This window comes from Talpa occidentalis, unplaced genomic scaffold (genome assembly GCF_014898055.3).
Source record: "Talpa occidentalis isolate TD23 unplaced genomic scaffold, MPIMG_talOcc4v2.1 talOcc4.9, whole genome shotgun sequence".
Taxonomy (NCBI): domain Eukaryota; kingdom Metazoa; phylum Chordata; class Mammalia; order Eulipotyphla; family Talpidae; genus Talpa; species Talpa occidentalis.
This window is the reverse complement of record NW_023605305.1, coordinates 1,359,090-1,385,878: the sequence shown is the minus strand read 5'-3', so window position 1 is coordinate 1,385,878 and position 26,789 is coordinate 1,359,090. Positions and strand designations below refer to the sequence as shown.

At 69.8% G+C, this 26,789-nt stretch overlaps 1 protein-coding gene across 3 annotated transcripts in view; it reads right to left on the bottom strand.

Moving 5' to 3' along the window:
- TP73 (tumor protein p73) overlaps positions 1–22,258 on the bottom strand; it is a 30,044-nt gene extending 7,786 nt beyond the window's left edge. For all 3 annotated transcript variants that reach the window (XM_037498964.2, XM_037498965.2, XM_037498966.2), the window contains exons 1-3: positions 22,199–22,258; positions 21,766–21,886; positions 5,815–6,057 (exon numbers count right to left, since the gene is read on the bottom strand). In XM_037498964.2, the coding sequence (XP_037354861.2) occupies positions 5,815–6,057; positions 21,766–21,886; positions 22,199–22,257 (423 nt within the window). In that variant the 5' untranslated portion in view covers position 22,258. The remainder of the gene's footprint in view (positions 1–5,814; positions 6,058–21,765; positions 21,887–22,198) is intronic.
- Between the last annotated feature and the right edge of the window lie 4,531 nt (positions 22,259–26,789).

Sequence of the window (26,789 nt, the reverse complement as noted above, 5' to 3'; positions counted from 1 at the left end):
GCGGTGGCTGTTAATTTCCTCGCGCGCTCGCTCGGCAGCTGGGTGCCCGGCGCGGGCAGGTTTGGGCAGGAGGAGTGGCGAGGTGATAATGACTTGTCTGTCATTTTCCAGGGACGTGTAGCATCTTGCAAACCGCAAATACCGTTAACCAGCTTGGGTGAGTCTGTTACAACAGATTCTGGAGCTGGGGCCTGCCGTGGGGGCTTTTATTTTTTAAATGGTTTTTTTTGCAGCCCACTTTTATCTGCGTCTGCGTGTGCGCGTCCGCGTGCGTCTCCCCGCCCCGGGCTCGCAGCCCGCGAGGGCCTCAGAGGCCTCCGCAGACCCTCTCCCGCCTTAGACACCACAGCCGATGCGCGGGGCCCGTGGCAAGACACTCTGGGTTCACTGGGTGATGCCCCCAATTCAGCAGCCGCCAAGGGCACTGACTACTGTGCCCCAAGGACCTTGTCCTGTTCTGTCCCCACCACGTCCCCCGCCGCACCCACACGCGCACTCAGTGGAGAGCCGAGAGCCCCGGCCGGCGCCCATGCTCGCTGGGGGCTGGTGGGTGACGGAAGTCACCAGCCTGGAGGGGCTGTGCTGTGCCGTGACAGTTGCCCCCCACTACCATCAGGAGGTGTGAGGGTCCACACACAAGGACCAGCCAACACCCCACTTTGCCAGGGGCCTGGCTGCTGGAGCCTCCAGGGGTTCCTGGACGCCACATTGCCGCTGCCAGTACTGGACCTCAGGGATGCCCCAGAGTGAGGAGGCTGCTGTGGGGCCCCCGGAGAACCTGGCTGGGGAGGGGCCGCTGACACCCCCTTGGGCTCAAGGGGATGAGGCAGAATATTCTGGGGGTGCCCAGAGGCCCTGCCTACTGTCCAGGGCATGCCCAGAGGCTGCGGACAATAGCTGCCCTCTGTGTGGGGCAGGTCTTGGGCTGGCAGGCCTGCCTGCCGCACCCCCAACCCCCTCCCAGAGGGGTGAGCAGGGACCCCTGCCATCTGGGGGCACCGTGCCCAGCTCCCCCAGCCGCAGGCCTTGGGCCATGCAGCCCCTGGTCCCGCCCATGACGCAGGCTGGCAGATGCCTCTGGTGGCCACCCCAGGCTGAGGAGCTGTAGGAAGAAACCCCAGCCCAAAGGGCCGTGTCAATTTGCTGACCCCCCGGCCCCGCCCCCGTCCCAGTGGCCCGAGGCGCTTGGGCCCAGCTGCTCCCACTTGCACTGGTCTGTCCCGGCCACCTGGGGGGGGCGCATCCTGCCTGCCAAGGGTGCCCTGGCCTCCTCTCCTCCGCCCCGGGCGCACCAGAAGCTGCTCTGGCAAGGGTCCAGTCCGCAGATGGCCCAGGATCCAGCTGGTTCTGTGACCCAAGCCACGGGACACCCTGGCCCAGGCCTCGGAGAGACGGCCCTGCCCGCCTCGCCCACAGCAGGGGGCCCGCTGACCACTGGGGCCTTGCAGCTCAGTTGTCACCAGGGTCAGCCTGCCTGGGCCCTACACAGGACAGTCTTGGGAGCCTCAGACTGTGGGCACCAATTCGGGGTACGGGGCTGCCTAGGGGCAGACACAGATGGGCGCCGCCATCCTCAGGACCCTCTGGACAGCTTCCAGGCTGGGGCTGGACCCGCTTGGGGGCAGGGGCTGGGCAGGGAGGCCAGCTGTGGCCACAGCAGGGCCCTGGGTCCCGCCTCTTGCAGGCCGGCGGCCAGGGTGGCCCTCCCCTCAGAAGCTTCCCATCCAGAAGGGGAGGCGCCGGGGGTCTCCAGAGGGAGCTGTTGCCTGTGAGCTACGGTCATTTCTCGGCTCGTAAGGCAGCGGGTGACCGCAGCCCAGGTTTTCCTGAGCGTTGCGAACGTCCGGCGACGCAGCGGGCCAAGGAGATGTCAGCTCTGAGCTCTGCCCTGGGGGGGCCGCGGCCCGGCCTGGGAGGAAGGAGACCTCCCAATGGGCAGGGCAGGAGAGGCTGCCCCACTCCTGATGCTTAGGATGGGCGGGGGGTGTGGGGCCCCGGGGGTGCTGCCAACGCCCCACCACACGCTCCAGAATCCGGGGAGCGGTGTCTGTTTTGGGAAGAAGACCCAGAAAGGCCATCATTCCCATGGACACCCGCTGGGGGCAGCTCCAGCCCCGCCCTGCAGCATGGACTCCCCCAGGGCTCCCCCCAGGGCTCCGCAGGGCCCCGCGTGCCCCCCAGCAGCTGCGACTCAGGCCGGCCCCTCAGCCGCACTAGGAGCTCCAGGGGCCAGTGCTGTGACCCCCCCAACCCAGCCGCTCCCTGCGCGAGGGCGTGGGGCTCGGGGCGCCCCACAGCAGCGCAGGCGACCACGGCGGCTTCCCCCGAGTGTGCCCGTTTCCCCGTCAGAATCCGCGTTTCATCTCCACAATAAACATTGTCAGCGCCCTTCCCTCGGCTTCCCATGCGCGTAATTGCTCCTGGTGCCAGTAAAAGGTATTAATTCCACTGCTGCATTCCATAAACTTTCAGGATAACGCAATTGATACCGCGGTCGTGTCGGGACATCTCCGCTATTATTTTCCTGCTTGCAAACCTCCGAGGGGCTGGAAAGTTTTCTCCCAAATCCATTAGTGTTGACTCAGCCGCCTTCACCAGGAGCCCAGAGCCGCCTCGTGCGTCCCCAGCCCCCTCTGTAGGCCCGTGCCCCGGGCCGGGCGCCTCCTTGGGACCAGCTCCCGGGACAGACCACACCCCCCGCCAGGCCGCGGCTGTGCGCTGGCCGCCCACTGGCCCCGCGTGCACCCCTCCCGGGCCTGCCGGGGCCCTCCTGCGAGGCCGCTTGGCTGCAGCCACACCCAGCCTTCCCGTCTGCCCCCAAGCCCCCCAAACACCAAGGACAGCCTCCTTCCCTGCTGGGCTGGACTGTGCAGAGGCACCTCTGGACAGAGGCTCCTCTGACTCCTGTCCAGGTCACGGCCAGCAGTGGGCCCAGGAGGGGAGTGGCCTTCGGGCCCCCACCCTAGCGTCCCGGAGAGGGAGGGACAGGGATAGAGGCACCCAGGTCACCACCCCGGGCCGAGCCCCGCCCGCCACAGGCCCAAAGAGCGTCCCTGGCCCGACGCGCAGCGGCTTTCTATGCGCTGTCCCTCCCGGAGGCCTTGCAGTGTCCACCGCAGCAGCGGTGTGAGGCATCCCTGCAACCGGCCCTAGGCTGAGAGGTCCCAGGGCCCGCTCCCGAGTCCCACATGACCCGCCGGCTGCACCCCCTGACAGACGAGGGTGCAGAGCCCTGGAGCAGAACAGGCACCTGGACCCCCAAAGGCAGCCGGGCTCCATCACCACCTCCACCAAACTCCTTCCCGGAGCCTCCTGGGCCCAGCTCTGCCATCTGGAGCTGAACTCCATGCCCTTTCAGTGACCCGCAGCTGCCACCCCTGACCCGCTAGGGCGGCCGGAGCCCCGCGCAGCCACCAGGCGAGGCCTGCACGTGTGTGTGCACGTGTGGGCGTGAGCGTGTGCCTGTGTGTGCACGCGGGTGCCGTGTGTTCACGTGGCGAGGAAGGCTCACACCCAGGCCTGGGCACTGAGGCTCCGGGCCCCTTGCAGGCGTGGGCTCCAGTCCGAGGGAGGCTGCTGGGGGATCCCCGCCCCAACCCCCCACAGCACCCCAGCTCAGGCAGAGGCCAAAGCCCCACCGCAGCGGCCCCTGGGGGCTGGGAGGGTGTTCCCGGGTGGGGGAGGGGTGGGGCGGTCAACCTGGAATTGCACTTGAGAAAAATAGGAATTATCTGCCCGTTACCAGGCGGCCGGCGGGGCCTGGCTCGGGGACGGGGACCGGGCAGCAAGCCCAGGCAGCAGCCGCACAGCCAGAGCCCCGGAGCTGTGAGCCAGCAGCTCCGTTCCTTCTGCCCTGAGAGCCAGGCCTGCCGCCCCCTCCCTGGGCGAGGCAACAGCCTGCAGGGGGTCTGCTCCCCAGAGCCGAGGTGCCAAAAATCTCATTATCAATGTTTGTCCCACCTCCACCCGCGAGGGCTGGGAGGGAACAGAGGCTCCTCCTCCGGGCTCAGCTCGCTGGGGGCTCGGGCTCCAGCAGGGAGACCCCCGCTTGGGGCCGACCCACCCGTGGCCCCCTGGGCCGCCTGCCGTGGGGCTACCCCACAGGTGACTCAGCACCAGGGCTGCTGTGCCCACACCGTGGCCTCCGCTGGCAGAGGTGGCCAGCAGAGGGGCGGCTCCCAGCTCCCACCCCTGCGTAAGAATCAGCTCAGACCACCTGAGGCCCTCCCAGCCCCCGACACTGCGGACACCCCAGACCACAGAAAGGCGGCTCCCTGGGGATCCACAGTTCCCGTGCTGGGACCCCAGCAGGGTGAGAACAACCTCCCGCGGGGAGGCGTCTGCTCTGGGCCTGGAGCTGGGCTGCTGGGCTGTGTGAGCGGCGCCTGGGGCGGAGCTCAGAGCGGGGGTGACAGGACCCCACGGGACCAGAGAAGCCTCAGCAGGGGCCCAGGCTCCCTTGAGGCCGCCCAGGCAACACCACGGCCCCAGCTGCCTCGGGCGGGCACAGAGCGCAGCAGACGCTCACAGGAGGGCCTCTGGGCGGCAGCGGTGGGGCCCCTCCGCCTCCGCCCAGGGGCCGGGCCAGCCCTGGGGCCTTGCCTGAGCCTCCGCCCAGCCAGGCCACCTGCAGCCTGACCCGCTGTCTGCCTCCGCCCACCTCCCGCCCCCCCCCCCCCCCCCCCCCCCCGAGCGTGGGAAAACCACAGCCTGGGCTGGGCGGCCTGGAGCCCATGGGATGGGTCTTAAACCAGTGGAGCAGGGGGTGGGCACCAGCTCAGTGCCCCCTGGGGCAGGGACAAGGAAGCTTAGGAAGCCTCAGCTCCGTTCCCCTGGGGAGGGCCTGGGGCGAGTGCGGAGCTCTGTTTCCCCGAGGTGCTGCCAGGGTCTGCCTGGAGGCCCTCGCCAGGGCTCTTGCGCCCCTCCTGGAGGGTCCCTGGCCGCCCTGCTCCCCACAGCCCGCCCGTGCACCCCATACTCAGGCCAGCTGGGATCTGTCCTGGGGTGTGGGCACCCCGCAGCCTTCCCCTGCCTGGCAGCCTGTCTTCCCCAGCAGCACTGCGGACAGTGCCCCTCAGGGTTGGGAGCACAGAGGGGGCTCGGGTACAGCTCCCCTGCCAACACCCCCTTCACTGCCCCAGCCGCAAAGCGGAAGCGGCGACTCTGCCTGTGGGACCCCGGGGCGGCAGCGGCAGCACAGATGGGAGCACTTAGCTGGGTCCAGCACAGAGCCAGCGGCGACGGGCATCGGGAAGTCAGTAAAACTGCCGACGTCCACGTGGCCGGGGTGCCCCGGGGTCCAGGGGTTTGCCAGACCTCACACCCCGAGACTTGCAGGCAAAGCCCAAGTCCGCTGACGCCAGCCACACCACGCTGGCCATGCCGCGCTTGGGGGGCGGCCTCCGTGGACCCGGGCTGGCGCAGACGGTCCTCCCTCCCAGGAGGGGATCCCGACGAGCCCCTGCCTGAGCGCATGGGTGCGGGCAGCACAGGCTTGGGGAGGATGCCCCCACACCTCCGACTGCGTCCATCCTCCCTGGAGTCCCGCGGGAGGCTGACCGGCCCTGGCCCGCGTCCGAGGGACGAGCAGGTTCAGACTGCCCGCCCGAGACCCGCCTCCTGGCCGACGCGCCCCAGGGCCACCTGCCTCCCGGCCAGGCGGGAGCCCCGTGCAGCCTGATGGGTTCCCCCTGCCGGCCCGGCACACGCCCTCCCCCGCCCCCGCCCCGCGCCACCTAGCAGGGGCCAGGCCACGGGGACAGCCGTGCCTGCCCGCGACGTGCCCCGCCCCAGGCCCCGTGCAGGGCCACTCACCGTCCAGGTGGCCGACTTGGCTGTGCTGGACTGCTGGAAGGTGACCTCGAAGTGGTGGGGGCCGGGGTAGTCGGTGTTGGAGGGGATGACAGGCGCGGGCGACATGGTGTCAAAGGTGGAGCTGGGCTGGGCGTAGGGCGAGTGGGTGGGCACGCTGGCGGCGTGCTCCGGGGGGTAGGGGCTGGCCGAGGCTGCGCGGCTGCTCATCTGGTCCATGGTGCTGCTCAGCAAATTGAACTGGGACTGGGCGGGAGGGGCGGAGGGAGGGAGCACACAGTCAGGCTGGAGCGAGGGCCGGGTGTCCTGTTACAGGAGCCTTAAAGGGCCAGGGCTCAGTCATCCCAAATATTTCCTCGGTCCCCCCACCCGACAGGTCACTGCTTGCGTTGGGATGAACTGACATCTTCACCTGGCCCTCCCTCTCCACCCTTGCTCGGTGCCAGGGGCTGGGGCTCCACCAGGCACACCTGGAGGGGAGCTGCCTGGGGGGGATCCCTGCCCGCACGCCCTCGCGCTCCCTGCACTCCCTCTGACTCGGCTCAAAGCGGACGGGCCCAGGGAGCCAGCAGTGGGAGCCACGCCCCTGGCGGGCAGAGGTGGACCCCTGTGGACAGGGAGCACCCCCAGCCTCTTGGAGGGCTTGCCCAGGCCCCAGGGAACCATGTCTGCCCCCCCACTCTCAATGCCCCCCAAGGGGGGCAGGTGGGGGCAGCTCATGGTCAGCGCCCCACAGGCTGCTCCATCTGCATGAGAATGACCCGCACCCCAGTCCCCCACCTCCCCACAGCAGCCCAGCCCCTCCCCCAGGCCCACCCCTGAGAGAACAGGAAGTTACAAGGGGTGCTGCATCCCTCTGGGTGGGGACCCCATGGGCCCAGCCTCCACCTGGAGCTAGGGCGACCCCACCGAGGGGAAGAGGGGCCCTGTCTTCGCTCTTCTGTGCCCTAACCTGGCAGAGCAAGCCCCACCTGAGCTGGCCAGGACGCCCCTTCTCCCTCCTGGAGCTGGGGTGGGGGTGGTTGCCAGAGGCCAGAGTGGCTGAACCCCCCGGCCTCCAGGCTGGGCCCGACCCCGCTCTGGCAGGGTGGCAGCCCAGGCCCGCAGTGCAGACAGAGCATGGGAGGCTCGGAGTGGACAGCGACTTGCCGGGGGTGCCGGGGTGGACAGCGACTTGCCGGGGGTGCCGGGGTGGAGTCGGGGTGGGGGAGCCAGAAGCCCTAGAACAGACTGACAGGAGCGTCTGCAGGCAGGAGTTGGGGGTCCATGGGGGGCAGCCAGAGCGGAGTCCCGTGCCCTGCCCCCCTCCCACCAGCTGCCTCCTCCAAACTGGGAAACAGCCTTCCTGGCCGTCCCCTGCCCCCCAGGAACCCCCAGGCCTGGGGTGACGCTGCATACAGCTCCGACCTCGCCAGTTTCTCCAGGGTCTGCAGAGCCCCCAGAGCCCCTCGGCCCAGGGAGGGGCGTCTTCAGTGGGGAAAACCCTTTGACCCCCCAGAGGCCCGGCAGGCCCTTCCTCCAGAGCCCCAGCCCTCCAGCTCCCCTTGGCAAGGGCCCCCAAGTCAGGCAGAGCCCTGTGCCCGCCCACGCTCCCCCAACACGCACAGCTGAGCGGCCGGAGCTAAAATGCCACCAGCGGGCCCTCAGGTGTCTGCCGCGGCCAGCCTGGGGCTCGGGCACTGACCCGGCTCCCCACTCCTTCCTCGTCTCCTGCACCTTCAGCCTTGACACGGGGAGGGGGGCCCCAGTGTCACCAGCAGGTGAAGGGGTAACGCAGCGGGTAATGTGGGGTACGGTGCGAGCTGCACCCGGGGCCTCGGGACTCCGGCCCAGCAGCCAGACTCGAAGGCCGACACCCCACATGCTGCGCAGGTTCACGGGACAGGCAGACGGGGCGGGCACCGCGTAGCGGGGTGACGGCTTAGGGGCGCAAGCTTTCCTTTGGGGGTGACAAAAACGGCCTAAAATGCATGGTCCATGCGACAGCCACACCTGTCCCGAGAGCCACCGGGTGAGAGGAGGCTGTGTGAATTGCACACCAAGGCAGGGACAGCAGAGGGTGCCCCCGGCGCCACCCCAAGCCCAGGCCGGCACGCGGGGGCCTGGGAAGAGCATCAGCTGCCCTCCAGGAGATTAGGGCCCCCCTCCAGGTGGTGGGGGGGCCCAAGAGCCAGCCTGCCGGGTTCTGGGGTGAGGGCTGCGCCCTGGACCCTGCGGCAGAGGGGGAGCTGCTGGGGGAGGGCCAGGCAGTGGCATGGGGTGGGGGCTGGGGGAGGGGGCCCAGGCGCTCCCCTCCAGGAGGAGGCCAAGCCCACCCTCCGGGACGAGGCCCCGGCCCCGTGCGGCCACGGAGCTGGCGTCCCGAGCGCGGGCGGCACTTGGCGACAGGCCTGCGCGGGGCTGGGCCAGGACCGCACCTCGCTTGTCGCTAGAAGCCCCTCGTGCTCGGCGCTCTCGGGCCGCGCCCCCGGGACTGCTCCAGCGAAGCCGAATAAACGCCCTCCACGGACAGGCGTGAGCCACGGGCCACCCACCAGGCCGCACCCGCCACGCCGGCCACGAGACAGCCCAGGGAAGGCCCAGGGCCCGTCGGGGGTGGGGACGACGTGAGACACCCGCAGGGACACGCCGGCATGACCGCGGCGGGATGACCACGTCTTATCGTCCACTGTCCCGTCCCCACCTCGTCAAAGCGGCTACTGGGGAATGCGGAGGTGTGAGCGCGCGAGGCCCTCTCGTGGGTGCGCGGCCACCAGCGGGCCCCAGCCGCCGAGGGACAGCAGGCCGAGGTCGCAGGGGGAGCCGGGGCTCTCCTCACAGTGGCGACCCGGGGCTGCCGAATTAATGGGCAAGCGAGTGGGTGCGTGGGCGGGTGGGTGGACGCGCGGGTGGTGGACGATGACGAAGGTGGGTACAACGGGCAGCAGGACAGGCCCCCGGCACAGAGGCCCAGCCGTGTGTCCTCCCAGGCGTGGAGAACCTGGCAGGTCCTGGAGTGAGGGGCCCGCCCCGCCGCGGACCCTGTCCTCTTCCAGGGTGGAGAGCCGGCCCTGCTCCGGGAGGGGTCCTGGCTGCCCGAGGGCTGCAGGGGTCCTGCCTCCCCCTGGTTGTAGATGCGCCCCGGCAGGGGTACGGCAGGGGTACAGCAGGGGTCCGGTTGGCCCCAGCTCGGCGCCCAGCAGCAGGCCGGCCCCGCGTCCGGGAGGAGCAGGAAACAGACCCGCGACAGCGCCGTTCAGATTTTAACTTGTCCACATTCTTTGCTGCTCTTAGGTGGGTGCCAGGGAATTAGTCACTGAACCAGAAGGAGAGGGGCTGATAGGATCTCCCCACCCAGCAGCCACAGAGCGGGAGGGAACCCGGAGGCTCCCGGGCTGGCCTCGGCTCCTATCGAGACGTGAAGGTTGCTCAGGCACAGCCGGCCGCGCCTCCCCCTGGTGGGCTGAGTCTGCGTCCCGCCGGGACGGGGCCTCCGACAGCCCCAGGTGGGGCTCGCCCTCCTCAGCGGGCGCCCCGACACGGCCCCTGGGGATCAGGGTCAGGACCGCATGCTACCCAGGTGCCTCCGCAGACCCCCTGGTCCCCCTGCCCTGGGGCTCTGGGGGGGCCGCGCCTGCAGTCACGGAGGCGGCAGATTTCCCCTCTGGTGTCACTGTGGGTGCGGCTTTGGGGCAGCCGGGACCCCGCTGGTCAGCAAGTGGCCACTGCAGCCGCCCCGCCTGCCCGCAGGGGGCTTCCATGTCTCCTCCCCGCGGGCTGGGGAGCTTCGCCTGGGCCACCTCTGGCCACCGGCAGGGAGCCCAGGTGGGCTGGCGGCGGGGGCTGTCGTGAATGGGGTCGGGGAGTCCCCGGCTCCAGAGGCTCCGGAAGCCGAGGCAAGACCCACTTGGCAGCGGGGAGGGACCGGGCAAAACCAGGACTTTTTTTGGTTTGTTTTGCTTTCAATAAGAACTCCCCAGAGAGCAGGCTAATTAGGACACGCCCGGCCTGCGGCGGCCCACATGTGCCCACACGCGCGGGGCTCCTGGCCCGGGCCCAGGGAGGCCGAGCACGGAGAGCGGGCGGCCGGGTGGCGGGCTCCCCTCCAGCCAGGCCGCGAGGCCCGGGACCGGCCTGCACCGCAGGGCTGCGGCCACCTGTCTGCGGGGTGGGGGGGGGGCTGCCTTCCAGAAGGATGAGTCAGCCCCTCCCCAGGGAGTAGCTTCTGCCCAGGGCCAGGGCGCTGAGTCCCGGAAGGGAGGGCGCTGCCCAAGGGTCCTCTGGGCACCTGGCTAGGAAGGGCGAGCTGGAGAAAACCCCCGAGCCCCAGGTGTCCTCTGCCAGTCAAGCTGGGGACGGCACAGGCCGGGCCCCCCGTCATGGGCACAGGAAGTGGCCTTCTCCTGGCGCCCGCTGCCTCCCCATCACCCCTGGGGCAGGCCCTGCCAGTCCAGGGCCAGGTGGGTGCCCTGGCGAGAACGTGCCCCGTGGAGGGGGTCAGGCGCCCAGGTCCCCCAGGTTGGGCTTCGAGTCAGGAGGAGATGGGTGAGGCCGAGCCCCAGGCCCCGAGGGGCCAGCCCCTGCCTCCCCAGCCTCCAGGTGTCACATCTGTAAGGAGGGAGAAGCCAGCGCCCACTTTGCAGAGGGCCAGGAACCTGGAACCCTCCACCAGGAGGGGCTCCCCGAAACCATCAGGAGCCACCTCCCCGCACCCGCACTAAGGCCAGCAGGGGAGGCTGCAGGGGAGGGCAGAGGTGGTCCAGCAGGGCAGGGCCCCATGCCCGAGGATGCTGGGTCCCCTGGGGCAGGGGCAGGGTCTCCCTGTTCCTGTCCCGCCCGGGTGGGCTCTCAGAAACGCTGGGGTAAGAGGAACTGACCCCGCGAGTCACAGAAAGACCCTCAGGGCCTGGACCCTGGGAACCTGCCCCGGCTCCCTCCTGGTGTCCGGCTTCCAGCACCGCCGTGGGGACACCAGAGACGGACAGGGGGACGCGGCGAGACGGAGGCTGTGGGCTGCGCGGCTGGGCACAGGCACCACCTGGAGCTCGCCCGGGACGCTGGCCATGGACAGCCTGCCCCCTCCGGGGTGTCCCAGAGGCCGTCTCAGCCCGCTGGCGCCGCGGCAGGCCTGGGGAGGGGACCCTCCATCCCTGTGCCTGCACCAGGCTGTCGGTGGTGGGACTTGGCTCGCTCACGGACTCAGGGAGACTCGAGAGAGCCCGGCACGCCTCTCGCTGCCTCCTGGAAGCCCCCCAGGCTTGCTCCCTCTGCGCAGGTGTGGGCCCCTCCCCACTCCTCTGGGGGATGGGCTTCCTGGCGCCACCCTGCAGGCTGTCACCTCTGCAGGTCCCGCAGGGCACGCGGTAACAACAGTCCTGTGAGGGCGCCTGCGGCCAACTCCCCCATCCGCAGGCGGGCAGGATGCACCCCAGGGCTGCCGGTGGGAGGAAGCACCGCTGGCTCCTCCGCCTCCTTTGCGAGGCACGCTGAGCTGGGATCCCAAGTGGAGGAAGGCCCGGCACACGCCGAACCCCATTGCAGGTCCAAGTGGGAGGGGTTTGATGGGGGGTCCCTTTTGTCTCTGGCTGGGAAGAGCCAGACTGTTCACTCCTAAAGCCCCCAGCTGTCCGGCGGGCTGGCCGTGTCCCTGCGGCCTCCAGAGCGCAGGCAGGGGCGTCAGCAGTTCAGGGCGACCGCCAGGGACCTCGCCGGAGAGCCAGAAGGGGTGTCTGGCTGTGAGCTGGCGTCTCTGCTCCCCGGCTCTCTTCTGAGACCCCGCGGCGGGGGCGCATCCCCAAAGTCCCTCCAAAGGCGCAGGGGCCCCCGACACGGTTCCAAGAATCACCCCGGAGGGGAGCCAGTCCAACCCCATCTCTGCAGACCTACGGTCCACACCCCAACCCCACCTGCTGCGCCACAGGGGTGAACACCCACCGCACTGGCCGTGCAAACACTCCCGCGTGGCCCAGGGATCCCCTGCACGGCCGGCTTGGCCCCAGGGAGGCTGGCCCCAGCCTCGCGCCCCCCCACCCCCCGCCCTCCCCAGGGGCTGGCCAGGCTGAGCCTCACGACCTGCAGGGCAGGCCCGGGGTCCTCTCTCCAGCGCCCCCAGCAGGGCCCTGGGCTGCCCAGGGAGTCAGAAGGGCCCGCGCCCCAGCTTCACCACTGCCTGGCCGGGGGTTCCCTGGTCTTTGGAAAGTGGGTGAACAGCGTCCGCGCGGCTTCCCCCCACACCAGTGTGAGTGTGCACAGGAGGGGCCGGCGTGACGCCTTCAGGTGACCGGCGCAGGCAGGGACCGCAGAGCCCCCCATCTCCCTCAGGCGCCCTCTGCTCCTCGCCGAGCCCCCAGCCAGGCCCCCACGCAGGGGCCCGCTCAGGTGCTGATCCCGCCTGTCCGCGGGGAGGATCAGGGTGTGGGGACCACGTGTGCCCACGTGAGCAGCCGGCGCCGCAGCCAGGTGCGAGGCCCCCACAGCCGCATCTGCTCCGACCCCCAGGAGGGGCAGGACCCGCGTCAGTGGTCAGTGAAGGGCTGGGGCGTGCTGGGGCTGTGCGTGGTGAGGCCCCCCGAGGGCCCGGCCTGTCCCTGGCACCTCCCCAGCACCACGGCTGGGACGGGCCCCTGCAGGCGCCAGCAAGACCCGGCTTGCGGGGAGGCTCCTCTCGCCACTTGCGCGCTCCCCTCCCCCCGCCAGCCTCCAGCCTCCGCGGGGGCCTTCGGGCCTGGCCTGCCGTGTGGGCAGGACGGGGCCAGTGGGTGCGCTGCGGGGGCAGCACAGGAGGCGGGTCAAACGGGACAGGCGGTGGAGGGGGGCACAGACGGTGGGGTGCGGCGGGTGTCTGTGCCCCCCTCCCCAGCACCACTGCCAGCAGCTCCAGGCTCTGCAGTCACCTGTCTGTCTGTCTGTCTGTCTGTCTCTCCGGCACCGGCCCACCAGGCCCCAGGGGCCGCAGGCAGCTCCCAGCCCCCCCCCCGTGGGCAGGCTGGGCACCAACCGCTGGCCGAGGACTTGGGTTGTGACAGGAGAGGCGAGGCGCGAGCCCTTGGCGAGGCACGTTGAGCCGGGACCCCAAGTGGGGGAGAGAGAGCCAGGGTCAGGGCTCAAAGTGGAGGCCCAGGGGGGCAGAGGCTCCGTGAGCCCCGGGGCTGCACCTGAGGGCTCTGGGCAGGCAGACTGGGTGCAGGAGTGAGGCCGGGCTCGGGCAGCGAGACAGCAGGTCACGCGGCAGCTGGCAGAGGCCTGGCAGGGCAGGGCCCCACGGAGGTGCAGATGCCACCCTGCAGCATGGTGGGGTGCAGGGGTCCAGGCTGGGTCCGGAGGGCGGAGGGGCCCGTGCTGGGGAAGGGCCGAGGGGGCGAGCAGGACTGGCTCAGGGAGGAACTGAGGTTCCAGGGTTCGGCCAAGCTAAGAAGAAAGAACTTTCCGCCAGCTGAGCAGGGGTGCGTCGTGGAGGGGTGGGGGCTGGGGCTGGCAAGTGGGGGAGGGGACACAGGGAGGCCGCTGGTGCTGGACGTGGAGCCTGGAAAGCCAGTCCTTCCCAGGGGACGTGCCCCTGGGTCCCTCCCTGCTCGGCCCTGCCCTGCCATGCTGGGACCGCCTCCTGCAGCCCCCAGCACCCCCACCCCTTTCCTGAGGGGTCCCCAGCGCCCCCACCCCTTCCCTGAGGCATCCCCAGCGCCCTCACCCCTTCCCTGCAGTTTCCGCAGCCTCACCTCCTCCCCTCCTGCTGGGGGTCCGGTGGGAAGCCCGCGCTCTCCACGCCACCCTGCCCAGCCTCCTGCCCCGTGGGCACCTTCCCCGAGTGCCCACCGCCGTCAGTCCAGCCCATCACCCTCCCACCTCCGCCCTTCCTGGCCCTGCCCCTCAGCAGGGCTCCAGACAGAGGGTCACCCTCCTCAGCCCTTGCCCTGAGGCCCCCTCCCCTCACCCCTGCTCCCTGCACCTACGCTGGGTCCTTCCTCCCTCTGCTCACCCCTCCCCACCCCCCTCTGAGTCTCCCTCACCCTCTGCTCACTCCAAGCCCCTGCACCTCCCCACCTGCCCCCACCCAAACCCGAGGGCCCCCCCGCTGCAGGCCGTGCTCAGCTCTGCGGGAGGCTCCGCCTTGCCCTGGGCCTTTCCCGCCCAGGAAGTTCCCTGCCGTCTGCGGGGCCTGGAGCGCTGGGGCGGGCTTGGGATCCTCGGGGAGATGGCCTGGCCCTCCCCGTCCGGTTCCATTGGGAATGTCGCCCAGCTGCTCCCCCAACCCTGCCCTAGTGGGAGACCTCGCAGGTCCCAGTGCTTGGCCTGAGTGCCAGGAGGCCCTGGTGCCCAGGATGCAGAAGCTGCTCTGGGCAGAGCATCTAGCCCCTGGGCGCTGCCGCTGGCCCTGCTCAGAGGGCACCTCACCCCCGCTGCTGGACCCTCACAGAGGGACACCCTCCCTCCCCGCTGCTGGACCTGCACAGTGCACCCCCCCTCGCTGCTGGACCCGCTCAGTGGACACCCCTGCTGCTGGACCCGCTCAGTGGACCCCCCCTCCTGCCGCTGGACCTGCTCAGAGGACCCCTCCCCCCGAGTCCACAGCTTTCTGGCCTAGCGCCGGCCACCCTGCTCACAAGGGGAGGGCCTGCGGACACGCTGCTGGGCATCTGACCTGGCGTCCTTCCTGACCCAGGGCCCGGCTTTCAGAGGGCGAGGTGACAGCTCAGCCTCAGGACGGCCTGTGGTTTGCTCGAGCTCGCAGGGTAGCGCGGGGTAGTGTGGCCTCTCTGGGGGGGAAGAGCTCCCCTCGCTGGGGCGGGAAGCTGAGACGCCTCAGACCAGCAGGACCAGCCCCGGCCAGCGGCCTTCCTGGACGCTCAGCACCCACCCGGGCACTGACACTCAGCGCGGCTGAGGGCCAGGCAGAGGAGGGGGTCACACCGGGCCAGGCATGCGTGGTGGCCACTGCCGGTCTCCCGGACATGGGGGCCCCACTCAAGTCCCACATCAGGGAGAGGAAGGGGGCGCGGGAAGCCCCGAGTCCCCGGCTTCTTGACCGGCCGGACAGGGACACCGGCCTCGGGACCAGGCCTTCGGGTCTGTCTGCGCGTGGCAGCAGACATGGGTGGGGGGGTGGGCAGGAGACAGCCCGGCTCACCCACCACCCGGGGCCCTCAGCTGCAGGCTGCCCAGGGCCATGCTGGGGGCAAACGGGCAAGAGGGGGAGCATTTGGGGGTGGCAGAAAGGACGGATCCTCGCCCCGCTGCGGCCCCCCCAGGGCCGGGCGTGGAGCGGTCACGGCGTTGCCAGAGGGCACGGCACCCAGGGCAGGCCGCAGAGGCTGGTGACCCGCGCCCTTCACCTGTTCTGGGCCAGGGCCTTGCCCGGGACACGGGCCCGAGCCACAGCGCACTTCCCTGTCCCAGCACACGCACGCCGCACGTGCACAAGCAGGCAGCCCTCCAAGCACACCGTGCACGCCGACACCCGTGCACACCGACACCCATGCATGCCGACACCTGTGCACGTCGACACCCGAGAGGCTGCGGACCCCGCAGCTCTGTGGCCAGACTCTCAGCTCTGTCTGCAGCCCGGAGGCTCAGGGACCCCTGGGCTCTCCTGACCCCTGCCCAGCCGGGCCCCCAGCGAGCCACACAGTCCCGGGGGCCCCATGCACCCCAGCTGCCTCCCTGGCAGGGAATGGCCGGCGTGGAGCAGCTGCGCCCGCCCGACCTGCTCAATTAGCAGCCAGAGCCCGAGGGCTCCCGGGACCGACAAGCCCAAAGCAAGCCCAGTCCCCGGGGCCGGGCCGCAGGGGTCCCTGCAGCCTGCAGCCTCCTCTCCTCTGCCTGGCCGCTGCCCTGCCACGGCCACAGGACGCAGCGAGTCCTCGCCCCAGCTCGACCCCACCAAGTCAGGCCCACGCCCCACCCAGCCGACTCCGTGCCCCGAGCGAGCAGACCCCGGGCGCTCACAGCCGGCCAGAGCGGAGCCCACCCCGCACGCCAAGCCCGGCCAGGCGGGGCTGCCGTGGACCTGAGCCTGGATAGCGGGGCTGCCAGCCTGCAGCGGGGGCACCAGGAGGCCACACCAGGGACCGCACTACCCACGCCCCGCATAGCCGCTGCTCCCGGCTCCCCAGGAGGGCGGGCGTCTGCCCCATGCCCGGAAGCTGCCCAGCCCCTGCGTGGCACCCATAGCCCGCCCCGGCTCCCGCTGGGTGACCGCCCGGCCACGGGCGGCAGGTGCCCGGCTAGGGAGACGGGCAGCGAGTGGCCATGAGCCCTGTGTGTGCGAAGGCCCCGCGGGGTCCCGGGGGTGGAGAGGGCGCCCAGGCAGGCCGAGCCGCCCGCGCCTACCGTGGCGAAGCGCTGCATCGGGTCGCTGGCGCGCAGCATGGTGGGCGCGGGGGCCGCTCTCGCCGGGGGCTGGCGCGCCGTGGGGCCGGGCATGGGCTCCGTGGCGGGGTGGGGCGGGTGGGGAGCCTCCGTGGCTAAGGCAGCGGCAGCTGCGGGTGCCCTGGAACATGTGGGCCGCGGGCCGGCATCTTCGCTCTCTCCTCCGCCCGGGTTCTGTCAACTAGCTGCATCCAACAACAAACCGCGGCCCACCCCGTACTCCTCATGACTATTCATCAGTGCCAGGCAGGCCCCAGCTTGCCCGAGGATGTGCGGCACCGCACCACGAGCTGCCGGGGAGGGGGCGCCAGCCGGGCCCAGCTCCGCCACATCAAACCCCACCCGCTCCTGCTCAGGTGCCACCCCTGAGGCTCGGGACCTCGGCCCCCACCCCCAGCACAGGGGGCCAGGCCTGGCCCTGGAGACCCCGCAGGCCAGGCCAGGCCACCCCGAAGGGAAAAGAGAGCACCTCGCCTCCTGCCCAGGGACCCACGGTCCTCCAGGGGCACCCCAGAGGCCCAACGGAAAGGAACAGCTCCTCCTGGCCCCGCGGTGTGTCTGGTGGCCGCGGGGAGCAGCGGGTGTGGCACCAAGCAGGATCGAGCTGCAGAGCCCCGAGCCCACGCGCCCTGACCGCCAAGCGGAGTGGCCCAGAGGGTCGCTGGGCTCCTCACAAGACCCGAGGAGGCCTGAGCGTGGGCCGGCGCCCGGTGTGGAGCCTGAACCCCCACTATAACATCACCATCTCTGTCTGGCGGGAAGCGGCCCTTGGCACAGGGGCCCAACCCCCCCAGGCCCCAAAGCACAGCTGCTCTCGCACCCACAGGAAAACCCACGGGAGCGCCGCAGAGACCCCGTGTCCTGGTCTGTTCCTGCCCCTCCCAGACCGCCCAGGCCCCTAGGGGCGGCTTCGCACAGAAGGGTGCCCCAGGAACCAGCTGACGTGCCAGCCCCAGCTACTCCCGCTGAGGGACCGGAGCCCCGGGGCCGGTGGGGCTGGGGTCACACACCCAGGCCACGCTCTCGGGGCTGAGCCCCACTGACGCAGACGTTACGGACCTGGGGGCCGGGCTGGCGGGAGGCAGCAGCTGTGCACCCACTAGCCAGATGCTCCAGCGAGCAGCACGGGGCAGGGGCCCTCACGACACCCCAGAAGGCCCGTGCAGGGAGGTCCTGCCAGGAGTAGGGCGGGTGTGCCTGGGCCTTACACCAAAGAGGGTCTGGGTGGGGCCTCCAGAGGGGGATGAAGGATACAGAGCCGGGTGGGCGCAGAGCGGGCTGGAGCGGGGACCCCGGCCCCACGGGCACTGCACGCACTCGGCAGGCCCCCGCATCCCACAGCCGGTGTCCTGCCGGGACCCACGGGCAGGCAGAGCCCTCTGCCCGGCTGGGGAGGCTCGGCTGGTCCCTCAACCGGCAGGTTACGTAAGCAGCAGAAGGGGGAGAGTAAAGGTAAGAGGAATTTGAGGTGAAAGACACCAACGGGCCCAGGGTGGCAGGAAGGAGACCCCAGGTGTGGGGATTCAGCCCCAAGGCACCCCAAGGTCCCCACCCAGGGAGCTGCCGGCTCCCCCCACCTCCCAACGTGGGGGCAGAGTGGGGCAGAAGGGAGGCCGTCGTCCAGCAAGTCCCTCACACCCCGGTCTCCTGGCAGTTCCTCCTCCCTGGGAAAAAGGCAGGTAAAGCTGGGCTGCCCAGCCCCCCCCAAAAGAGTCTGTTCTGTAGCGAGGCTCCCGGTGGGCACCCGGGGTGGGGGAGGGAGCATCTGCCCCTGCAGCCCCGCCCAGGCCACCGCCCAGGCCAGCTGTCGCCAGAGAAAGGCGCCAGGAGAGGCGGGAAGGGGCGGGAGGGAGAGCTGGCGGGGTGACAGACCTGGCTGAGGGGAGTCCCCAGACAGGGAGTGGCAGAAGGAGGGGCCTCGGCCTCGCAGAGCACCTCTGGCCTCCCTCACTGACTCCCCCTTTGTGCAGCCTCAGAGCTGGAGGGGTCTCCCCCCAGAGCAATGTTCCCCTTTGTCTAGACTTGGGGGCTTGGGACCAGTGTCCAGGCCGGCATGGGGGTGTCTGGACGGGAACAGGCTTTCTGCTTCCGAGGGCACCCCCACGCCAGCCGGGGCTCACCGAGCTCTCATGATGGAGCTTCCTTCCCGCCGTCTGTACTCCTCCCTCGGGGCCAGAGACCCTCGAGCTCCAGCCCCCTTCCCAGGGTCCCACACTCCCCGCAGCCCCGGAGAGGCCAGCACCCTGCAGGCTTTGCTCGAGGCGGCCCCTGTGTCGGGCCCCTGTGTCGGGCCCCTGTGTCGGGGCGCCACCTCAGGTCTGCGAGGACAGCCAAGCCGCAGGCCACCACAGGGGCCAGCTCTCCACCAAGGCGGGCTGGGGTGGGCCCTGAGCGTGGGCCCCTTGGGCAGGGCTGGCTCCGCACACCCAGCATCCATCACCCCCTCCTAGTGCTCCTGGGCCCGGGCAGCTGGGGCCCGGGCGAGCGCTTCTACAGCTGGGAGGCCGGCAGAGGCTGGTTCTCCGGGACAGTCCACATGGAAGGGGCGGGCCTGAGCCCAAGACTTGGCCTGGGGGTCCCCAGCCAGGCACACAGCGGCGGTGTGAGTGCAGAGGGTGTGGCTCAGCGGCACGGAGCTCACCGTCCCCGCGGGAGTCTACTCTGGGGCAGCCCTCCGAGGCCCATCTGCACCGGCTTCCTCGTCAGCCGGCCGCGTGGCGGGAGAGAGGCCTGAGGCCCAGGGCTGGGTGTCCCCGCAGACTGGACCCCACACTCTCTGCTCCCCCAACTTCACAAGTGAGGACGCGCCAAGACCCTGGTGTGGGGCACTTGAGCCAGGGTCGCTCCCCCGCCGTCCCTGGTGGCACCAAGGGTGTCTGGGGCCAGCCCTGGGCTGTCCTCTGAGAGGCCAGTAGACGCCACTCGGCAACCTGCAGGCCCGGTCGCCAGGGTTACCATCCAGGGCGGCACCGCCCCAGAGACCATGTCCCTGCCCTCAAGGACGTGCCGCCTCAGCATGGCCGGGGCAGGGCACCCAAAGCCTGGGGGCCAGGGCCAGCACCGTCAGCACCAGGACAGCCTCTGGAGGCGCCGGACATGGTCTGCGCGGGACACCGGAGGGCGTCTGAGCCTCCACCCATCCTCGACCTTGTCCTGAGACCCACCAAGGGTGGGAGGGGTCCCCGAGGGACTCTTGGTCAAGGCCAGGGCCTGGGGGCCGACTCAGGGGCCCCCCAAGGAGGCTCTCCTGCTGGGCCATGACTGCATCAGTCGGGGCAGTGGGCACTCAGGAGGCCTGAGCTTCACCTGAGCCGTGTCCAGGCTCCAGGGCCACATCCTGGGAGGAGGGGCTGATTCAGCTCTGTGGTCCGCTGCTCCCTGGGCCCTGTTCCCCTCCAGTCCTGCACTGGGGGGCTCTTGGGCCAGGTCCATGACCCCAGGGGCTCTGCAGCCAGCTCCACCTGACCACACGCCTCTCTCAGCCTCCGTCTGGGCTGCGTGAGGTCTGGGCTGCGTGAGGGTGGGGTGGGTTGGGCAGCCCTCGGCCCCGCACCGACCCTACTGGTCAAGATAGGCCTGCCAGGGTCAGGGTGAGGCGGGCCTGGCTCTCCTTCCCCGGCCGGGCCAGAGAGGGCCAAGGACACCCCACCTTGGGACCGGACTTTGCCGGCAGCTGTCAGGCACAACTTTTGCTAAGAAAACCGTCACTGGAAGACAGATTTGCCTTCTTGCGGTTAGCAGAGGCGAGGGCGTCCCGCTCACCTCGCTGCGAGCCTGCGTCCCAGCGGCCCGCCCCGCCCGCTGGAGCGGGCAGCGCACCCGTCCCGCAGGGACCTAAAACTGACCCTTTTACCTCCCAAGTCCAGGATCCCCCAACCCTGCATCTGTGGGGTCTCCAGGCCTTCTGCCCCCGAAGAGGGGAACTGGGAGGCTGGACAGGTGTGCGGGCCGGACGCGGGCCTCCCAGGGCCTGCACTTGGGGCCTGGGGCAGCTCCTCCTCCCCCACAACCTCCCAGGGGACTCGTTTGAGGCCTGACACTTGGTTTCCGGCTGTAACGCAGTCTGGCGTCAGCTTGGTCACCCGGCCCCATTTCAAAGACTTCCGCAGAGCTCCGAGCCGGCCCAGGCGGGAGGCCCCCAGTGTAGCCCACCCGCCTGTGTAGCCCGCCTGTTCCTCCCCTGGGCTAACATAATTCCATATATTTTATGTATTAATTGTGAACCCACAAACCCCCATACACAACCCTTGACCCCAGTAACGGCAGAGTTGCACATCTATAAGAGGCCAGGCCCTCAGCCCCGGGAGCAGTGGCTGAACAGGAACGCCCCCACGGGAGACACGCTTCGGCCCTGGCCCCGGGGCAGGACACGGCCGGCCCCACCAAGCCCCTGCCCTGGTTTCCCCACCTGAGTGAGGCCGGATCCCTCAGACCAGAGAAGGGGAATTCACAGGCTCAGTGCCCGCCAGCCCACCCCACCCCAGCTGCACCAGCCCTGAACCCACCCCCTCTGGGTCCAGGGGTGCCCGTGGGTGCTGCGCCGCCCAGCGTCCATGAGGCAGACAGGGCCGGTCAGCTCCTGCCTCCCCTCGCCCTGCATGGTGGTGCTTGGGATGGGAGTCCCCATGGTCCCCATTATTTGCCAGATGCCCAAGGTGCCCGGGACAGGTGTGTGTTGGGGTGAGGGTCTTCTGGAAGAGGGGCCTTTGGGGGGTAGGGCATCTGGGGTTCCCAGCACCCCCTCCCTGCATGCGGCCCTGGACCAGCGCTGGGGCTGAGAGCTCAGCCTGGGAAGGCAGAGGCAGCTCATGCCGTACAGGCCCTCCCTGGGTTCTGGATTCCGTCGCGAGCTGACTCCGCAAGCTGACCCAGGGTGCCCAGCAGCAAGTCTGGGCAGGAGGAACAGTCGGGGCCAGCAGAGGTGACTGGGACAGTAGAGGCTCCCCAAGGCCAGGGTCCCTGCACCCCCCTGCTGCCGCCATCATCCCCTTTCTGGCCCAGCACACCTGGCAGTGGGCATCAGCGGCACCTCCTGGACCAGCACCTGCCTTCTGGCCAAGAGGAGGGCCCTGCGTGGCCCCCAACCTGCCCCTTGTCTCTGGAAACACCAGCTCAGTCCTCCTTCAGGGTCTTCTCCCATAACTCAGTGCCTGTGGTGGGGAGCCCCGCCCCTCTGTTCCATCCGGACCCTGTTCAGGGGACCCAGACTCATCAGAGGTGCAGGGCCGGCTCAGAGATGGGCACAGGGCCACATAGACCAATGAGAGGCAGGTCTGTTGGACTCTGGGCAAAGAGGAGTCATCTCCCACAAGAAGGGGGTGCTGGTGGGGTCTGGTACCTTTCATGAGAGGAGATGGAGCCAAAGAACAAAACACCAAGCAAAAGCAAGACAGAGACAGAGAGGAAGCTGGTGGACCCCTGGATGCAGCCATGCCTGAAGTCCTTCCTGCACCTGCACCCAGCCTTGCCTCATCGACTCCTGCCGCCCGTCTGAACGTGACTGGGGCTGACACGCTTTTTCTCTTTCGCAACCTCCAAACCCACCACGGAAGCTGTGCCTCAAGATCAGGCTCCCGAGAGCACAAGCACTTACCGCCCCGCTCCACTCACCATGACAGACGTGGTCATGCCCTGAAGGTGGAAGACGTCCATGCTGGTCTCCGCGCTGCCCGCCGCCTCATTATTCCCCCGGCTGGACGAGGCAAGGTCGAAGTAGGTGCTGTCTGGCTCCCTGGGAGGAGGGGGTCAGCGCCGTCAGCCCCACACCCCCAGGCCCGGAGCCCATCCGAAGCTCCTGCCCCAAAAGCCATCATCTCGCCTGCTCCTCCCTGCTGACACTCAGCTCCTGCCTCCCCATCCCGGCCTGGCTCTGCAGGCCTGGTGCGAGTGCCAGCGAGGCCTGGGCACTCTCCTCTCCCAGCACCCACCCCTGGGAGGCATCCCCAGGACAAGGCCCGAGCCGGCCGCTTCCTGCCCACCCTCGCCTGCCCCTCCCGCCCGACAGGGGCCACGAGCCCGGCCCTGCCATGGAGGGCATACTCACAGGGAGCTCCAGAGGTGCTCGAAGGTGGCCCCCTCGTCGGCAGAGGACGTCTGGGACATCTCGGCCCACGCCGGCCCGAGGGCTCGCTCTGTGGGGCAGGAGGTGCACGGTGAGCAAGGCCCCTCCTTCGCAGCGGGACCCTCCTGCCCACCCGCCGGGCTCGACCTCGGAGACGGCCTGGCCTGGCCTCTGGCCTGGGGACCACCGGCTGGGAGGTGGGGGCAGCAGCAGCCCTTGCCGGGGACGGCAGCCCCCGAGGCACCCCTCATGGCCCTGAGGAGTGTCTGGTCACGGTGCTCCTGACCCCAAGCCCTGGGGCTGCTTGGATGCCGGGGCCGTGGGGCGGGCGCGTGCCCACGGCTGCAGGGACGCCACAGCCTTCCGCCTCCGGGGCCGTCTGGCCATGGGAGAGGCCGCCGAGGCGGTAAAGCTGCCGGCCGGGGTCACCCACCCGTGGCCCTGCCTCACAGGAGACCCCAGGCCCGCTGGCCAGGCCCGCGACCCCGTCTCCTCTGTTGCCTCCATGCCCAGCTCCACCCATGGGGCCCGCCACCCAGGAGGACGCTGCCGGGGGCACAGGGGGGGCCCCTTGTCCCGCGGTGGGGGGAGGGGCAGGAAACCTGAGGCCACCTGCCCCCGCCAGGGCTCCCAGGGCGCCTCCAGGCCCTTGGCGAGGGGCTGTGGGAGTCAGCTGGGCCAGCGCCTGGCAGTGCCCAAGCAGGCAGGCCCAGACCTGCCCGCGGCATGTGGGGGAGGGGCCGGCCCTCAATCTGTTGCTTTCTGTCCCCGGGAGGGCAGGTGCTGCGGTGGCCTGTGACACGCTCCTGGGGCAGCCACGTGCCAGACTGCCAGCCCCGGGCAGCGGCACGAGCCAGGAGTGCTGCAGGGGCTGGGCTGGGCACCGGGGGGAGGCTGAGGCCAAGCACAATGGCCAGGAACAGGCCGTGCAGAAAGCACCGCCGCAGATTAGCTGACCTGCGGGCCCAGGCCTCCCGGTCTGCACATCACTGCCCTGATCAGGGGCTAGTACCCAAATACACACATGGCTCGTACGACTGCTCGGGAGATTCAAGCTCGGAGAGGTTGCGTGGCCTGCTGAGGTCACACAGCACAGTTGCAAGCAGAGGAAAGATGCGGCGGTTTTCTCAGTTGGAAACCGCCCAAGTCGCCCCCTCCCCGGCACTGCAGCACACGAGCCGCAGGAGTCCACCGGGCGGCCAGGGCTGGCCTGCAGGCCTCTACCGCAGGACGTCACTCCCGCCCCGGGCCGAGCAGTCTGAAACCCAGCGGAGCCAGCCGCCGGCCATTCCGAACGGGGCCTGGTGGGCAGCAGCACCACCGTGGCCGCCTGGCCCTGGCGCGGGCTGGAGGGACCCTGCCACCCGTTCCTCAGGGCTGGCCATTCGGGGTGGGCAGGCTTGGCCTGGGCCACTGCTCGGGGTGGGTGGGCCGCGCCAACACGAGGCTCACAGGTTGGGGCCCTTTGCGATGGGTCGGCCCAGCCTCCCTCCCTCTCGCGCTTCCCGCGCTTCTGACCTGTACCCAGTGCTTGTATAAATAAATGAATCTTTAAAAAAAAAGACACGTGAGTGGGAACGCTGAATGGACACCTCTCCAGGGCAGATGGCCAGGTGGCCAGCAGGCACGGGAGAAGCTCAGCGTCACTGACCAGAGCAGAAGGGAGGTCAGCGCCATATCCCCTCAACCTGAGAGCGGCTATTACCAAAAAGACAGAGATGAAAGTGCCGGGGAGGGTGTGGAGTGCGCTGCGGCGGGGGTGCAGAACGGTGGCAGCTCCTCAAGAAACTAAAATAGAATCACGGGTGACCCGCCCACGCCACTTCTGGGCACTACCTGAGGAAAGCAAAAACACTAATTTGAGATGACACGTGCACCCATGTCCCACTGTTTAGGGTGGAAACGGCCTACGCGCCACCGGTGAGGGGTGGAGAATGGGAGGACACGCGCGCGGTGGAATACTACGCAGCTGTACAAAGGGTGGCGCGCGGACACCTGCCACACAGCCCACCCGGGAAGGACACTATTTCACTTACACGTGGACTCTACAAAACAAAGCGGACAAAGGGAAACTCAGGGAGAGCAGGCGGCACTACCAGGGGGTGGGGCGCGTGAAATGAGTGAAGGGGACCGGGGGCATCGACCTCCCTCTAGGAGGTGGGTGATCCCAGGGAGGCCTCGCGCTCGCAGGGGACCGCCGCTGAGAAACGTGCTGTCAGGCTGGCGAGGGTGTGACGTCACGAGGGCGCACACACCTGCCCGCACGGCCTCGCGCCCAGCTGGCAGCCAGGGGCGGCCTATTGGGGCCACCGTCTCTGAGGTGACTGTGATTGGCCGGACGTCCCCAGGTGGCGCTCGCAAATTTTAAAAATCACTCAGAATCGTGAGAAAGTGCGCTGTGGCGATCATCTGGGATGGCACGCAAGCGGCAGTCCCTGTCCCGCACCCCTGGGGCCGGGGTGCCAAGTGCCGTCCCAAGCCACGGACCGTGCGGGAGGCCCGCGTCCCGTGACCCTTCTACGCGAAGTGTCCAGAACAGACAAACCTCGAGGCGGACAGCAGGGCGGTGGCTGCGGGGGCAGGGGGCTCGCCCTCCGGAAGCAGGCAGGGGTCCTTTGGGGGAGGGGAGTGCTCTGGAAGCAGGTGGGGCGGCTACAGGCCTGGGGGGCTGCGCTAGGTGTCCCCAACCGTGTGCTTTAAAAGGGTCGGCTTCATGTCTGTGAATTTCACCTGCACGCAGAAGTGACTTTTCATGGAAGACACGCTCTGGGTGGGGCCTGGGGAAAAGCAGCACTGCCGCGTGGAGGGGCACCCCCAAAGCCCATGTTCTCAGCAGCACCTGCCGCCCAGGTTTGGGGAAACCAAGTCCGCATCTCCCCGTGAGGCTGAGGGACTGGCTCCCCACGCCAGCCCTGTACCTCACTTCCTCCAGAGCAGCCTGGGGGTGCGTGGGGTGTGCATGCCAGCTCTGGGGGACACGGCCACCCGGCCCTCTTCCGGAACTGTGGCCTCCGAGATGCCTGCCCCGCGCCTGGCTGTGCCGGTGGGCGCTGCCCAGGACCCTCTGGATACCGGCCACCTTGTCCCGCCCAGGTGGCAGGTGCCGGGGAACAGGCCACACTGAGTCCCCGGCCGTGACGAGGATGGGGCGGTCCGGGGCCCCCAAATCCAGGGGGTGCACACTCTACCTTTGTACTATCACCCTTGGGGGGAGCCCAAACACCCCCCGCCCAGGACTCCTGGTGCACCGTCCGCGCGGCCCCAGGGCCCCACCAAGCCAGCGTCACCCCGGCTCCACGCCCCACTGACTCTCAGACCTCAGCCCAACGGCTCTGCTCCCTGGGGCCACCTGGCCACATCTGCCCACATTTTCGGTGTCACACAAGTGGGGGAGGGGTGCGGCTCCCGCCCGGGAGGCACCCTGCCCCATGGAGACAGGCCCCTGGTGCCCGAGGGCCCCTGGCTCTCATTGCACTCAGCAGCCGCTGCCCGCCGGGCCAGGGACGGACGGAGGCTGGCAGGACAGGGCCTTGGCAGCGCTACTGCAGGGGAGGCCAGGCTCAGCTCCCCGGGTCAGCTGAGGGCCTGGCCCCACACAGCCCTCACCACCCGGGGGGCAAACCTGCTCCCCGTATGACTCACACGGACCCTCGCCGGCCAGGCAGGATCTGGGCCTGCGTGTCCCTGTGGCCCTACCCCATGCAGGCCCCCAAAGCACCTCCAAAAACCTGGGCCCCGTGTGCCGAGGAAGAGGGCCTCCTCCCCTCAGCAAGGGCCCAGGCTCGGGGCTCGCGGAGGCCAGCAAGGACGGGACCCAAAGGACTCCGCCCTGCACCCCCCGCCCCCAGCCTGCCTCTCTCCACTGTCCCTTGCCCCTCCCAGCCATTCAGACGCCCGCTGACCAGCCCGAGGCCCTGGGGCAGCTAGACCCGGGCCCACCCGGCCTGGTCTGGAGGGTGCAGAGGTCCCTACCTGGGTGGAGGGGCCGGGTGCCCATGCACGTCGCCGGGACCAAGGGAGGTACCTGGCCCTTCTGCAAAATGGCCCCCTCCGGGCAGGTGACCCAGCCGGGCTCCCAGAGGACACTCAGAGCCTTGCCTCCTGGGGCGCCCGGTGCTGACAGGCCTCTGCTCCCCCAGCGCCCCTGGAAGAGGGCTGTCCTTGCCCGGTGGGCGGCGGGGGCCAGGTCCCTCCTGGAGTGAGGGTCAGCAGTGCCCCCCGCCCCCCAGAGCAGGGGCGGCGGCCATCTTCACCTGCCCCCTGTGTGCCCCGGCCACATGGCTGGCAGCGCTGGGCAGCCTGTGTCCAGGCTCACCACGTGGGGCCAGGTCAGAACTGCCCTGACCTCCTGCCAGACCCGGCGAGGAGGGCGTGGCTGGGGCCCTCAGTCACCCCAAGACGGCAGCCACCCCCTGCGCCCATGGAGCCCGGCTGGCAGGGAGAGCCGGATTTAGCTCCCACCCCGGGGCAGGGCGCCGTGCGATGCGGAAGCAGCTGGCCCAGGGCGAGGAGGCGGGCTCCGGGAGTGCCCGGGGAACCCCCACCCAGCTTCGGCTCACCCTGCCAGGCTCAC